The sequence below is a fragment of the Rhizomucor pusillus genome (genome assembly GCF_041956525.1).
Source record: "Rhizomucor pusillus strain CBS 183.67 unplaced genomic scaffold VTP01scaffold_2, whole genome shotgun sequence".
Classification (NCBI taxonomy): domain Eukaryota; kingdom Fungi; phylum Mucoromycota; class Mucoromycetes; order Mucorales; family Lichtheimiaceae; genus Rhizomucor; species Rhizomucor pusillus.
In genome coordinates, this window is record NW_027192144.1 from 542,426 (window position 1) to 555,819 (window position 13,394).

At 45.3% G+C, this 13,394-nt stretch overlaps 11 protein-coding genes across 11 annotated transcripts; 4 read left to right on the forward strand and 7 right to left on the reverse strand.

Moving 5' to 3' along the window:
• Nucleotides 1–148: 148 nt before the first annotated feature.
• VTP01DRAFT_4275 (uncharacterized protein) lies at nt 149–880 on the forward strand (the record flags this gene model as incomplete). Its single annotated transcript, XM_069382939.1, has 4 exons — nt 149–200; nt 260–423; nt 594–673; nt 742–880. 4 exons carry the CDS (start codon nt 149–151, stop codon nt 878–880), a joined length of 435 nt encoding a protein of 144 aa, XP_069243690.1.
• A 55-nt stretch (nt 881–935) lies between these two features.
• Nucleotides 936–1,789, reverse strand: VTP01DRAFT_4276 (uncharacterized protein; the record flags this gene model as incomplete). Its single annotated transcript, XM_069382940.1, has 5 exons — nt 936–1,048; nt 1,111–1,156; nt 1,226–1,317; nt 1,389–1,655; nt 1,717–1,789. 5 exons carry the CDS (start codon nt 1,787–1,789, stop codon nt 936–938), a joined length of 591 nt encoding a protein of 196 aa, XP_069243691.1.
• A 723-nt stretch (nt 1,790–2,512) lies between these two features.
• Nucleotides 2,513–3,309, reverse strand: VTP01DRAFT_4277 (uncharacterized protein; the record flags this gene model as incomplete). Its single annotated transcript, XM_069382941.1, has 2 exons — nt 2,513–2,622; nt 3,180–3,309. The coding sequence occupies 2 exons, from the start codon at nt 3,307–3,309 to the stop codon at nt 2,513–2,515; spliced, it is 240 nt and encodes a 79-aa protein (XP_069243692.1).
• Nucleotides 3,310–3,603: 294 nt separating this feature from the next.
• Nucleotides 3,604–4,821, reverse strand: VTP01DRAFT_4278 (uncharacterized protein; the record flags this gene model as incomplete). Its single annotated transcript, XM_069382942.1, has 8 exons — nt 3,604–3,682; nt 3,751–3,814; nt 3,869–3,919; nt 3,984–4,051; nt 4,108–4,215; nt 4,274–4,377; nt 4,454–4,643; nt 4,709–4,821. The coding sequence occupies 8 exons, from the start codon at nt 4,819–4,821 to the stop codon at nt 3,604–3,606; spliced, it is 777 nt and encodes a 258-aa protein (XP_069243693.1).
• A 468-nt stretch (nt 4,822–5,289) lies between these two features.
• Nucleotides 5,290–6,065, forward strand: VTP01DRAFT_4279 (uncharacterized protein; the record flags this gene model as incomplete). Its single annotated transcript, XM_069382943.1, has 5 exons — nt 5,290–5,399; nt 5,471–5,475; nt 5,554–5,612; nt 5,671–5,781; nt 5,859–6,065. 5 exons carry the CDS (start codon nt 5,290–5,292, stop codon nt 6,063–6,065), a joined length of 492 nt encoding a protein of 163 aa, XP_069243694.1.
• A 67-nt stretch (nt 6,066–6,132) lies between these two features.
• VTP01DRAFT_4280 (uncharacterized protein) lies at nt 6,133–7,063 on the reverse strand (the record flags this gene model as incomplete). Its single annotated transcript, XM_069382945.1, has 4 exons — nt 6,133–6,208; nt 6,264–6,496; nt 6,559–6,988; nt 7,050–7,063. The coding sequence occupies 4 exons, from the start codon at nt 7,061–7,063 to the stop codon at nt 6,133–6,135; spliced, it is 753 nt and encodes a 250-aa protein (XP_069243695.1).
• Nucleotides 7,064–7,391: 328 nt separating this feature from the next.
• On the reverse strand, nt 7,392–8,451 carry VTP01DRAFT_4281 (uncharacterized protein; the record flags this gene model as incomplete). Its single annotated transcript, XM_069382946.1, has 2 exons — nt 7,392–7,906; nt 7,983–8,451. 2 exons carry the CDS (start codon nt 8,449–8,451, stop codon nt 7,392–7,394), a joined length of 984 nt encoding a protein of 327 aa, XP_069243696.1.
• Nucleotides 8,452–8,826: 375 nt separating this feature from the next.
• VTP01DRAFT_4282 (uncharacterized protein) lies at nt 8,827–10,510 on the reverse strand (the record flags this gene model as incomplete). Its single annotated transcript, XM_069382947.1, has 8 exons — nt 8,827–9,138; nt 9,205–9,286; nt 9,356–9,449; nt 9,511–9,607; nt 9,663–9,887; nt 9,961–10,266; nt 10,324–10,419; nt 10,475–10,510. 8 exons carry the CDS (start codon nt 10,508–10,510, stop codon nt 8,827–8,829), a joined length of 1,248 nt encoding a protein of 415 aa, XP_069243697.1.
• A 160-nt stretch (nt 10,511–10,670) lies between these two features.
• VTP01DRAFT_4283 (uncharacterized protein) lies at nt 10,671–11,014 on the forward strand (the record flags this gene model as incomplete). Its single annotated transcript, XM_069382948.1, has 2 exons — nt 10,671–10,909; nt 10,963–11,014. The coding sequence occupies 2 exons, from the start codon at nt 10,671–10,673 to the stop codon at nt 11,012–11,014; spliced, it is 291 nt and encodes a 96-aa protein (XP_069243698.1).
• Nucleotides 11,015–11,551: 537 nt separating this feature from the next.
• VTP01DRAFT_4284 (uncharacterized protein) lies at nt 11,552–12,450 on the reverse strand (the record flags this gene model as incomplete). The annotated part of the gene is made up of 4 exons (XM_069382949.1): nt 11,552–11,683; nt 11,753–11,772; nt 11,847–12,112; nt 12,161–12,450. 4 exons carry the CDS (start codon nt 12,448–12,450, stop codon nt 11,552–11,554), a joined length of 708 nt encoding a protein of 235 aa, XP_069243699.1.
• Nucleotides 12,451–12,517: 67 nt separating this feature from the next.
• Nucleotides 12,518–13,244, forward strand: VTP01DRAFT_4285 (uncharacterized protein; the record flags this gene model as incomplete). Its single annotated transcript, XM_069382950.1, has 3 exons — nt 12,518–12,607; nt 12,671–12,754; nt 12,963–13,244. 3 exons carry the CDS (start codon nt 12,518–12,520, stop codon nt 13,242–13,244), a joined length of 456 nt encoding a protein of 151 aa, XP_069243700.1.
• Nucleotides 13,245–13,394: the final 150 nt, after the last annotated feature.

The window sequence follows — 13,394 nt, forward strand, 5'->3', positions numbered from 1 at the left end:
CAGCAGGTCCCAATCTGGCGTTTGTGCAACGCAAAGTAGCTCATGCAAAAGGTTATCTAGATTCGAAGACCGAGGATTAGGGCTTTCTCTGATCTTTTCTCACACACACGCGTATATTCGGATTTGTTCTTCTTTTGACATCAAAATAATGGCCATTGCTGAAGAAACCAAGCAAAAACTTTTCGAGAAAGCTCTGACAGGTAAGATAAGACAATACTTGCAGTGTACCGCTCTGCTGTTACAACTTTGGTGCTTCTAGCTCGAGAAACGTCGTATTCGCCCTACTCCAAGTTTCGTGTTGGTGCCGCCTTGCTAATGAGTGATGGCACCATCTTTCAGGGCAAGTACTCTGTCCCATTCCAAACTGTCCGAGCTGCTAACTCTCTGTACATTCAGGTTGCAATGTTGAGAATGCCTCGTACGGTAGGACTCAGCGTTTCTCGGTTGAACAAGTTTACGCCAGTCTGTCTGCTAACACTTCTTTGCAATTGAAGGTGGCGCGATATGCGCGGAGCGCACGGCCTGCGTTAAAGCCATAGTAAGAAATATGTAAACTGCGTAGGCCTGCATAGTATTGAACGACAAATTGCTAGAGTGAAGGTCGCAAAGACTTTGTTGCGCTAGCAGTATCGACAGACCAAGATGATCATATTTCACCGTGTGGTATTTGCAGGTAAATCACAGAAGAAGGATGATTTCAATAATGTACGTGCTTATGCCAAGTATCAAACGATAAAAAAGACAATTCCTTTCTGAATTCTTGGAGACATCAACGCCGGTGTATTTGCTTACCAAGGATGGCCAATCGCTGGATTTGACAATGGGCCAATTACTGCCTTACTCTTTTGGACTGGAGCAGGGCAAAAAATACATCTTGTAACAAGGAACAATAAATGATGGTAATATAGATATACACATGTAACGTGATGATGAAACTATTTCATGATGCCAGCTGCACCCTGAGTCAGGAATCGAGTCAGCAGAGTCGTCAGGATATCACGTCGTTCGTTGATACTGAGTCTTTGAAAAGCAGTGTAGACAGATACACCTGTACATTATTCAAGCATGAGTGCAAAATACTAATCAATGTTACGTGCACATATAACTTGCCCTTGTTGTCTCTGATCTGTCCCAAAGTCTTGCCTGCAAATGCACCCTAGAAGAGTAGTATTTAATGCCTTGGATTTCAGCAATTCAATGTAAAGGCAGGCGGATGGATACATACAACGGCAGCGCCACCGACGTTAGCAATTATAAATCCAATGACGGCACCAGCACCTGCACCTAGAATACGCCACAAATGCGATGGATGTTCAACTGGATAAATTTCTTGTCAGATGCAGCTTTGCCAAGAAAATGTTATGCACAAAACAACACGATCCCAATACCTTCTGGCCGCAACAGCTCGTCAAATACATTTCCAAAGATATGGTTTGCTTCAGTGGTAGATGATCGAGGCATTGCCTCGGACATGGGAGTAGCGCGCTGCTGTCGCCGTCTAGCTTGATCGTACTGCTGTCGACGTGTCGAGTCGCTCAAAATATAATAGGCGTCAGCAACTAATTGGAAATGCTTGGTCGCCTTATCGCGTTCTTCGCGAGAAGCATCCTCCCCGAGACGATCGGGGTGATGCAGAAGCGCTTGCTTCTTGTATGCTATGTGAAGGCAAGTTAACACGATGAAGCTTGCTGTTCTGCTTTTGCGCTAACAACCAACCTTCACGAATCTCGGTCTGGGTGGCCGATTCGGTTACTTCGAGAATCTCATAGTAATCAGGCAAGTTCGACATTGGTCTAAACTGAGGGAAGGAAGAAAGAAAGAGTGTGTAGGCTGAAACGGCATGACCCAAACTACTGATTTAGCTCTAGTCGATCACAGAGGCAGTTTCGTGGCAGCACCATTCCATTTTTGAACAATGGCGCCGACCACAAAAAGTGCATTTGCCGCTTGAATGAGCCTAATGAAGATGGGTCGGTCGACCGAAATTAGGTCCACCGAATAAGCTACTATGCTTCCGTATTGCAGGATCCTTCATCTTGTTAGCTTCCCTATATGTTATCCGATGCTGCCTATTTGATGCATGTGATGCGAATGTGTTCTTATGTACGATATGATATGACAGTCCTTTGAAGACAAGTAAATTTCATTTCACAGATACAGAAGACGGAATAATGACGAACTCTAAGATATTCGGCTTTTACAGTCATCCAAAATGCTTCTGCGGTTGTGGGTACTTCGCAGCAGCTGAGCGTGGATGGTAGAATTTGAGCTATTTTATTGTGAAGATGTAATAGAGAGGTTAAGGGTTTACTTAAAGCAAGGTTTCGTACTACTCTGTTTTGTGTGCGATGTTGAACAAAATATAAGAAGTGGGTTGCCACAAACTAAAATGTGAAGAGTCTATAAAAATTGGCACACACAAAATGCTCAAATTTTCATACGAGTGAGCAGTTGGAGACAGATGGCCAGTATCTTGATCCACGGCGACGCTTGGAGGCGGATACCCAGGTTTCTATTGCGCAGAGTTTTGAACTGCTTTACGGTTGATATCAACCAGGTCTGCGTTTCGCCAGGCCAGGATTTCTGGGATTTCATCCGCCCAGTCGAGCAAGCTTTCTGCATCTATGCATTTTAAAACTTGCATATCGGCAAATTGCAGCGACATTAATTTTTGGAAAAAGTGTACAGCCAGATTCAACGCTTCAAAGCACAGAATGCTGTTTGAAAAGAGCAATACGAAAACGCGGACAACAGACGGTGGGTTGAATACGGCATGCCACGCCGTCAAGCACGCGGTGAGCGTTGCATTACATCGGGAGTAGCTTTTTCCCCATTTGTGGCAGGTCTTGCAAAGTCGAGTAAGCCTACAGCGAGCTTCCTGGGAAGGTGTAGAAAGATCGAACGAAAACTGTTAGATTAGAAGTTCGTCTTGTTCCGTTGCATCGCCTTTTCACAAACATGTGCCCAAATCGCTACTGATACATTTGCAACTGGCATTGCCTTTTTTTCTCATGAATCATCTTGGCTATATTGCCACGAACCAAATAGCTCTCGGCCGATTGCATTGCAACTGCATCGAAGCCATCCCCTTTGTTGACCACTAGACCGAATGCACAAATTTGTTGGCATTCGCCGTAACTTGGAAAACCATTCTGTTATGTTTTATCATGCATAGAAACCTGCTTTGACTTCTTGGGTAGCACTGCACACTGAAACTCTTTGGAGTTTGCTTCGGACAGACAGATAGTCGTCAGTGTTGGACAGACTAAACGCGTTGCCCATTAAGGAGGTTGACACCGTTCTACGCATGAATAGACAGGATGAAGAAAAAAGATGGAAAAACGCGGGAAAAAGGTACGACAAAGAGGATTTCGTCATTTAAAGTGCTTGCGAATGGGGGCAATCAAAGAGATAAATACAAAGATCTCTCCTATTTATTATATGTACTTGAACAACAAAGGATGGGGTACCAAGAAGCTGTCTTCATTTTTCCGTTGTCCTTAGCATGATGGATCTCTTACAAACATTTTCGATGGAACTTTTGAGACAAGCAAAGAAACGGGGCCCTTCTGATAATGCATTTCAATATTACATTGAACAAGTCTATGCTTCAGGATGCTCTTCATTCCAGGACACACAATCTTTGAATGAAACACCGTTGCCTCCAAAGATATCCAATGCACTGCGATTTTCAAGTATCAATGTCAATGCCCGCTTTAGAACGACAAGCTCTTCTCAGTGTATGCTCACCTGCCAAATGTCAAATCCACTTTTCCGTTTGACAATTTATCCACCAATGCTAAATCTTCCAAAGCTAGCAAAATACAGGTTAGTACGTTGTCATTTGCATTACTCTTTTGGTACATACATTTTCCTCCACCTGCATAGGTTGTTGGAATCTTTACCCACTCGCCCAACTCTAAAAATTGAGAGAAAATTTATGTGAATCTAGCCATTGAACTAGCGTAAATATTCAATCTTACTTTGTACAAGCTCCTGGTCTATTCCATTGCAAAGGCCTTCAACATCCGCTGCGTGTATTAGGAACTCACTGTGTAAATCAGTAAGCAATGTGGTAATTTTTTTCATCGCTCTTGCTATCCTAACCTGCAATATTCTGATAGCATATCTAGAGTTTCCTTGTTTACTTCCATGTCAGTCATAGTCTGCCATTTGTTCATGGCGACAATCCATTTGTCTGATCGTTTTCGACAGCTGAAAAAGAAAGCAATTAGAGACGATATTTCTCCTATCAGTGCAAGCAGCACCTTACCTGACATCTACGACCAGCTTTTCTTTGCCAACCAGTTGACTCAATGCCTGCAATCGTTCCAGAGAAAACTTTGCATCTGGAAACAAAAAGCTGGTAACTATCACCTATACAGTATGCAACGTTGTTGTTATCTAGATCCCATCCTGAGTAACAACTTCAGCTCTGTTGTTATATATATACCTTGGATGCACCGTGTTCCAGCCACTGCAACGCATTATCCAAGGTGATACCGCCTCCTATTTGTAGACCCAGCGGCCAAGCGGCGAGAGCTTCGCGAGCAGCCTTGTCATTGTTGGGCCCGAGTTTGATTACGTGACAGCGTGTGACCTTGTGCGTCTTGTATAGATTTGCATAGTATGCAGGTGATTCACTGTTGTGTATACGAGCGCTGTCAGACCATGTTGTTCGATGCAGTGCTTCTTAGAACGTACGTACGTCGCAACAAAGTTCGTCTTTAGATCCTCGGGCGCCTTGTCACTGAGCGAGCCACCCACGATCTGCTTGACTTTACCGCTATGCAGATCGATGCAGCCGTTGAATCGCGTCATTGACAAAAAGATAGTTGGTACAACTCCGGCTGAGTGCAAATCACTGATAAAGCGAGATGTTGCGGTGTCAACGAATGTTTCTCGTTGTACACGACAACAGCAAGTTTGCATTGCAGTAATAGTAAAGGCAAATTGCGCTTTGTAAAGAAGGGAAAGATTTATCACATCTTATCCAAAGCTGGTAGATGCTTTGAATGGTATAAGCGGCTATACTGTAAACTGGGAGCGATCTTCACTGGGTAAATCGATGGAGCACAGAGCAAAGCATGTATATAGTTCATATCACGACAAACGCGATGAATTATTTGCTGCTGTTGCCACGATACTTACACCCAAATACGAAACATCCATGTCGTTTTTATTCAGTACAGAACACTTACTATTGGACTACATCCAGGGCATGACGGACCAATTGTTACTCCGTTCCCTAACACGCCTTTCTCTTTTGTTCAGAAAGACCTGTCAACTATGCGATTGCCCAAAGTGTACCAATTCGGCCCACACAGCATTCCAGAATCCCAAGTCTTTTACAAATCCAAATTCTGCCTCGGCGTGGTCAATTTGAAGCCAATCACAGCGTAAGGTTTGCCATACCCACCGCTCTTTCTGAACTTGGCGCTAACTACCACCCCTACCCACGGTTTCACAGTGGACGTATGTATCGACAGGCATATATGATGGTTACCAAGGGGTCATAACTATTTATTTTTAATATTCTACTATGATGTTTAGATGTCCTTGTAATATCCAAACGATTAGCACCAAGATTCGCGGACCTTACTCCAGACGAGGTATAGTGGTACAGCAACGAATTTGCTGCTATGACTTTTAACTGTTATTGCCACCCAGGCCACCGATATGATGACATGCGCGCATAGAATTGGACCGGTTCTAGAAAAGCACTATGATGGCACATCCCTGACAATGGTTATTCAGGATGGTCCACAGGCAGGCCAAACGGTATGAACGAACAAGACAAATTCCTTTGTGCAGATTGGATTCATCGTCGTTGTTAATTTCTTCTTTTTTTATTGCAGGTTCCTCATGTACATATGCATGTTATTCCACGGAAAGTGGGCGATTGGGCAAACAACGACGATATCTACGACGAGCTTGCCGGAAAAAAGAAGAGTAGAGGTGTAGATAATGAGGAGCGCAAGCCGCGTTCCGCTGAAGAGATGAAACAAGAAGCCGACGAGCTGCGCACATTATTCCCAGAGCAGCAGCAGCAAAATGAGGAATAGAATATAATACAAGTATTAGACTCCCTACCCCTCCACTCCTCCTTCCAAAATTACTCAATTCTCGTTATCATGAGTGTGACCCATTTTTCCTTTTGGATCTGTCAAGCAAATACTGTCCAAGAAATGCGAGGGGATCCGTAGGACTAGAAACAGCGAGTTGAGCAACGAAATTGGGCAGTATGGCGTAAACCAATTTACCGTTCTAGTACTACAGCCTTCAATCCTTCTAACAATGTGGGTACGACGGTGGAATCGAGATAGGATCGTGGCGCGAGCTCTTCTAACCGTCGTGATTCTTCTTCTTGCTTTTGTTGCTGTTGCTTATGATGCTGCTGCGGTGCAGAAAATGAATCGGTCATGGATATAACTGAACTTATCGGTGCAGCTGACGGTGATGGTTTACTAGTACTACTACTTGAAGCCGTTTGTTCCTACAAAGGTGCCAAAATCAGATATGGGAGTCAGAGGAAACAGACAGCATTGGTTAATGCACCTCCTGCTTAATCTTCGGTTCAGGAAAAGGTTCCATCTGCGCCGAGACTGGCTGCTGTTGTAATTGCTGCTGCTGTTGCTGTTGCGGTGGTTGATATGGTTGTGACCATGGCTGTAACGGCGGGCCAGCCGGCGGTGGTGGAGGAGGAGGATGTTGCTGTTGTTGAAAGTACTCTGCTGCTGGTGGTGGAGGTCGGTGTGGAAGCCAAGGTTGAGAAGAAGGCGGTTGCGGGTAAGGATATGGAGGTGTATAGTAAGGAGCTGGAGGCGAGGTCGTGAGTGCCGGTGCTGGTGGTAAGTGCGGTATCTCTGAAGCTGTGCTGGGTGCGTGTTGGGCAAGCATAGTTCCGGGTGGAGGCTGGAGATTCATGGGTGGCAGGACAGGATTACTTGACCCTGATGAATTTGGTGGTGGCAACTGTCCTGTAAAGCTACAAGTATACGATCAGTCTATTGATCGAGCTTGCTGCAACTCCTTGTCGTAGTGCATACCTTGGATCTGACATTTTCTTCTCGAAAAGCAGATTCAGCGATCAAAGCGGCGGGCGCGTGTCTTCGGTCATTCATTTCTCCAAGAACTCCGCCATCGAAGAGAGGAGGGGGGCCGATTTTCTGTTCACCTAGCAAATTGACCTGTGATAGCCGCGGTGGCGAAAATTGCCACACTTGACATTTCAGGAACACACAATCAAATGACATTTGTCGGTAAAGTTCAAGTCAGTTGAAAGCAGGCTTGAAAAGTTTCAGATTCCATTTAAATAAGAAAAACACAGAGAGGATCAATTCATCACGCTAAAAGAAGAACATAGTGTATTTACAAGTGAAGGAAGGAGTTTACGACCACCACCAAAAGTTCTTTGCCTTGTCGCCGTTGGATATTAATGTACCCATGATGAGAGTATCGTACAGATATTCCAAGTATGTACTGTCTTGACTTTGCTTGTCCGCAAAATCTCGTTCTTCTGGTTTCAAGGGACAATTCCAGCTGTCATTTTCCAAGATCTGTTTCCAATCCCAGTCGGGCATAACTGCGCTGGAAACGAGGATGCGCGTATCTTGTCGGTATGTATCTGTTGCCTTGGCTCCAAGTAGACCAATATCCTTGTTCAGATTGGGTTTCGAAAGAGGTGAGGAAGGAGCTCGGTGTGGTTGCGGTTGCTGTGATTGTGATTGCTGTTGCTGCTGCTGCTGTTGTTGCTGTTGTTCAAGCGCTTGATTTTGAAGAGTAAGACGTTCAACTTGATCCCTCAATTCCTTGTTCTCAACTTCTGATCTTGTCAGCTTTTCCATAAGTTCGGCCACGTGCCGTTTATGTTCTTCAACTTCCTGCTCAAGAGCAGTAATATATTCTACAAAGGATATAGCAGCAGCAGCGTGAGATATTTCCCGTCGATGTAAATAAAGGAAGATAAATTTTTTCTTTACCTTTTCTCCTCACTCGAAAATTCCTTGCAGAAATCTTGTTTCTGAGCTGCCTTCGTTCGCGCGGTGTCAGTTTCTTGAGGTCGAGGCCCTCTGCTTCAGCCATGGCTTCCAGCGACTCCTCTGTGCATGAAGGGCGGCGCTCAGCCGCCGATTTCTTTATCACCAGTTCGTCCGGCGCCACAGTCTCTGGCTGTGATAGCTTCTGAAGCACCTCGTCTTGCAGTTCCTGGTCCCTCTGCGCTAGATGCTTTTTCGCGATCTCAATCAGCTGGCGAATCTGTTCAGTGGTGGGCATTGCAAAGTCTGGCGGAGGCGCCTCGGTGGGTTCCAGACAAGCAGTCGGAGGTGGTTCCAAAGACAGCTTTGACAGGGAAGCGAGAGAGATCTCACTTGCCGTTGTGCCTTCAGGCACTGGCTCTTCTTCGTGGGTGGACAGCCAGTCCATATCGACAAGATCTTCGAAATTCATTATGACCTTGAAAGAGGAACAAGGGAAAAAAAGGGATGAAGGGGTTGGAGGCACGGAGTCGCCTTTTCATTTTCCGAAGAACCATGCTTGTCACACAAAAGGCTGCATGATGTGGTAGTTGAGCCTCACTTTTGACGTAAAGTCTCCTCCAGCAGAGTGCCTGGAAACCATGGCATACCCAGCGGACATATTTGTACCTTTCTTGAGCTTTTACAGTGCTATTGACCATTGTCTACATAAAGTAATCATACGATCGCGCAAAACCTCATCTGTCCGAGATAAAAGATTATTGCACGATGCAATCTCTCAGCAGTGAAGAAAGGAATTGATGGTTTTTCATGTCTATTCAAAAGGCATATTTATTTGATATGTAAACTATTTGAACAGCTTGTTGAATTCGCGACCTATCAGCATTCGTCGAATTTCGCTGGTTCCCGCACCAATTTCATAGAGCTTGGCGTCTCGCAGGATACGGCCGGTCGGGTACTCGTTGGTATATCCGTTGCCACCAAGACACTGGATGGCATCGAGAGCAACTTCTGTTGCGCGCTCTGCAGAGTAAAGGATGGCGCCAGCGCAGTCCTTGTTACTGATCTTGCCCTTATCACAAGCGCGTGCAACAGAGTATACATATGCACGGGATGCATTCAGCTTGGTGTACATGTCAGCGAGCTTGCCTTGGATCAACTGTCATCATGTGCCAACAGCAACCGTCAGGACAAATATGGAAATGATATACACACAATCTCGTACCTGGAATTCTCCAATAGGTACACCGAACTGGTGTCGTTCATGGACATAGGGAACAGCAACATCCAATGCAGCTTGCATCAAGCTAGATGTAATAAATCCTAATAAGACATCTTTGTCTCTCTTTCCCCTTAATTTTTCTTCCGGCTCTCACCCTAAAGGACCACCAGAAAGCACGAGCCGCTCCAGGTCCAAACCGCTCATCAGCACGTAAACACCCTTGCCCTCAGCACCGAGCACGTTTTCAGCTACAATAAAAAAAATCAGTGCAACGATCCTCATCAAGCTAATTTATTGAGACTATCTTACCGGGCACTTCACAGTTTTCAAAGATGAGTTCGCAGGTGTTTGAACCGCGCATACCGAGCTTATCGAGCTTTTGAGCTGTAGAGAATCCTTTAAAGTTCTGCAATAACAAATATGAGTTTCGTACTTTCAATAAAAGTACGTGGTGACTTTACCTTTTCAATCAAAAATGCAGTGATGCCTCGGGGACCTGCTTCAGGATCGGTTTTTGCGTACACAACGAGTACATCCGCGTCGGGTCCATTTGTAATCCACATCTTGTTTCCATTCAGTATGTAGCGATCTCCCTTCTTTTCTGCTCTGAGCTTCATGCTAACGACATCGGATCCAGAACCTGGCTCGGACATGGCAAGAGCGCCAACGTGTTCGCCGGAAATAAGCTGCAAAGAGAGAGACAGCTTGCCGTTAGCCATCATCCCCAATTCTAATACTCGTAAAAAATATCTTTTTTACCTTTGGCAGATACTTTTTCTTTTGTGCCTCGTTGCCGTTTCTCACGATCTGGTTGACACACAAGTTGGAGTGCGCGCCGTAACTCAGCGCAACAGATCCACTGGCGCGTGAGATCTCCTCCATGACAAACGTGTGCTCGAGGTAGCCAAGGCCAAGACCGCCGTACTCTGGAGGAGCAGTGATACCGAGCAAGCCCATAGTACCGAACTTTTGCCACATGTCCATAGGGAAATCGTTCGACTTGTCGATTTCTGCAGCGCGTGGCGCAAGTTCTGCTTGAACATAGTTGTGTACAGCCTCTCGAAGCTATCACGGGAACACATAAGAGTGATGCTATACTTTTTGTCAGGATTAGTTTTTTACCTCCTCCTGCTCGGGTGACAAGTTGGCAACGTCGGCGTTGTAAGTGATTGAAGATACTAGCCGTCTGGAGTTTGAAAAGGCGGTGCGGGTGCCGACCTACATATTGTGTTCGTCAGAGCAGCACGCGATTACTTGAATTCGTTAAGCTTACATTGTACAAGGCTCGTCGCGAAATAGCAGAGAACATCTTGTTTGGAGAAAAGAAAAAGTGCAAAAAGAAAAAAGAAAAGAAAAACCAGACAGGATATACTTCCTGAGTTCAGGAAACAGCCAAGTTTTCCCACGCCTTTGAAACTCCATATGTTTGTCCTAATTTTTGGAATGGTTACGCCCACGCTTCGCTCAAGATGTACTTTCGATACACCCTGGCAATCCAGCTTCAGAAGCATTTCAGCTTTGGACGAGATATGTCGACAATGGGAATTTTGGTATGCAATGCTGTCAGCGGTGTGCAGTTTGTGAACACGCTAGGACAGATCAAAGGGGAACACGTTAAACCGCCCGCCGCTATTTTCAATAACGATCTACCATCGTCTTCGCTGATGGATCCTACAATTCAGAGCTTGCGGGTGGAGGTAGCGTGCAGGTAGCAGCGCTTTGCAGACGCTGCAGTGCATCACATGTGGCACATACTACCAGGAGTAGCTTGTGTCATATGCAACTGCTGCAGACTCTTACAGATCCCACGTAGCTACCCGCAACGTGCGGAACGCGCGCAGCTGACATACGATATTCGAGATATATATGGTCGATACCAAATTTGGTACAGCCCATTTACTATCTGTAAAAATAGCGCATTTTCTCGTTGATTATGTCAGTAGGAAGGCAGCATATAGTGTCATCAAAGGATGATCAGTTAGGCTATAATGCATTCATCATTCATAATCAACTCCCGCCTGCATTCTGATTCGGCGTATTTAACGCAGCTGAAATAGTGCTTTCAGACCAGAAGTTCGGTCTACGATTTTTTCGAGAAAACAAGCCATTTTCTTCCCATAATGTAAACCCAGTCGATTTTTTCTTTCTTTTTTCTTCTTCTGATTTCCTACTATTTGATTTGTATATTAGCAAGATCGCCGACTATTGTGCGCAGTGCTTCTTGCGAATGTCATCCACCAGATCTTCCCCTTTCCTCTTTTTTCCCTATTAACAAAAGGATCAATGTCTACGTGTACTTTTTCACAGTCATTATACAAAACATACAGCCATACATCTGCCCTCATATTTATCACTGATAGTATCCTCCCATTGCGTTGATTCTCATCCACAAATGGTTCAAACTTGACTGGGTAAGGTTTAATTCTCTCGCACGCTGCTTCTCTGCTCCTTCCTCCTCCATCGCAACTGCCTGAAGTTGTTCCTACAGTGATAATGACAGATTTAGCCATTTCTAACCTTGATAATCTTTCATATCTATATCAAAACTTACCATTGCTCGCTCGTTGTTTTCTATTTGTTGTTTATCAAAGCGAGCTTATCCATGATAGCCAGCTGCATTTGTAAATTATAAATGATAGCCTCACCGATATTGTTAAAAGCATCGCCTTCTTGTATTACTTCACTGTTCTCATAATATTCTTCATTGTCGGACAGTCTGTGTTCTTCTTTTCGCTCCTTGTAATTTGCCATTCTCTCATCCTGTTTTGAAGTATCATCAGAGTACTCTCGTCTGTATTCCTGTCTGCATTCCTCGCAATCTTCGTCGTCTGCTGGATCATTGGGGATCACGACTTCTTCTTCTGCTAGTTGTTTGTCTATATATTTTCGACGACGTTTGACGCGTTCAGCACTGAGATTTGAGCATTCCTCTTCTACTGGTGGTGCGGCAACCAGTTACGTTACGCGATCGAGTCCCTGTTCGGGTGTCTCCTGGAGACAGTCGATCTTGCCGCTTGCGCTTTCTGGGTACTGGACCAGTTTGACTCGTGGAGGCAGTAGCTGAGGTACTTTGCGTACATTGAGCGTTACCGCCGACTGTGAAGCAACTTGAGGAAGAATCTGCTGTTCTTGCGCAGTCTCGGCTTCAGAATGCGCTTGCGATTGAATGCTGTTATCAGCCGTTGGATTTTGGAGAAGCAGGTGGGAGAGTAAATCGCTGATCGGAGTTGTCTGGAGGGAGGGCGGCATTATTGAGTGTGCCTGATCGCGGTTGCTGCTTGAGGAATCGACGACGACGCGTTTGGAGCGCAGGAATATGGACAAAGGCACTGTATATCAGCTATTCGTAGCCATCTACTACCCAGAGCCGGGAATACACAAACAGGCCGAGATAAACATTCGCAGTGTGAGTTCAAACGTGTCCTTGTTTCCTCGGCGGTCCACGGTAATGAAGATCGCGGTTTGGTAGATAGAGTCGCAGGCTGGATTCCTACCTACCGTACTCGAGATTCTCTATCAAGATCTCGAGATGGGCGCTCCCCAGCATGAACACGTTCTTTTGCAAACGCGCCATATATTCACATTGCTATCGTGTAGCTTCCATGTACTCCATAAATTAAATTCGTCATCCAATGAAAACCTATTTCGCATTCTCCCAAGTGTGGATGTCGCATCTTCCAGGAGTATATAAAGCATGTAAACATTTTAGCCCAGCTTTCCTCCTTCCTGCCACATTGTACGGCTGAAATTTCAGATACAAGATGAGCATCCAGTTTTTTTATGAAGATGGGGAAGGCAATGCTGTCGACGACTACGGCAGACCTGAGCCCATGGACTACGTCGTCGACGAAGAGCAGTATGCTCTGGAAACGCTAAGTTCATACACGCAGTATTTACATAATCGAACTCGCGAGAGCGATGGCCGATCAGACGCCATGGAGACTGATGACGTAAAAAAGGATGTGGACGTTCGCATGAGAGAAGCGTCGATCAAGCGAGTGTACACGCTCTACACGGATCAGGACAAAGTCAGATACAGTTAGGTACCCATGTCCGTACAGCTCAAAGATGGGCCAAACAGTATGAGGTGAATCCGGATAGCATATTTGCGAAGCGTAAGAAGAATGGTCGTCCGCGTATCCTTGGTGAAGAGCATAAGAAGGTCATTCTAGAGTACATCGATGAGAACCTTT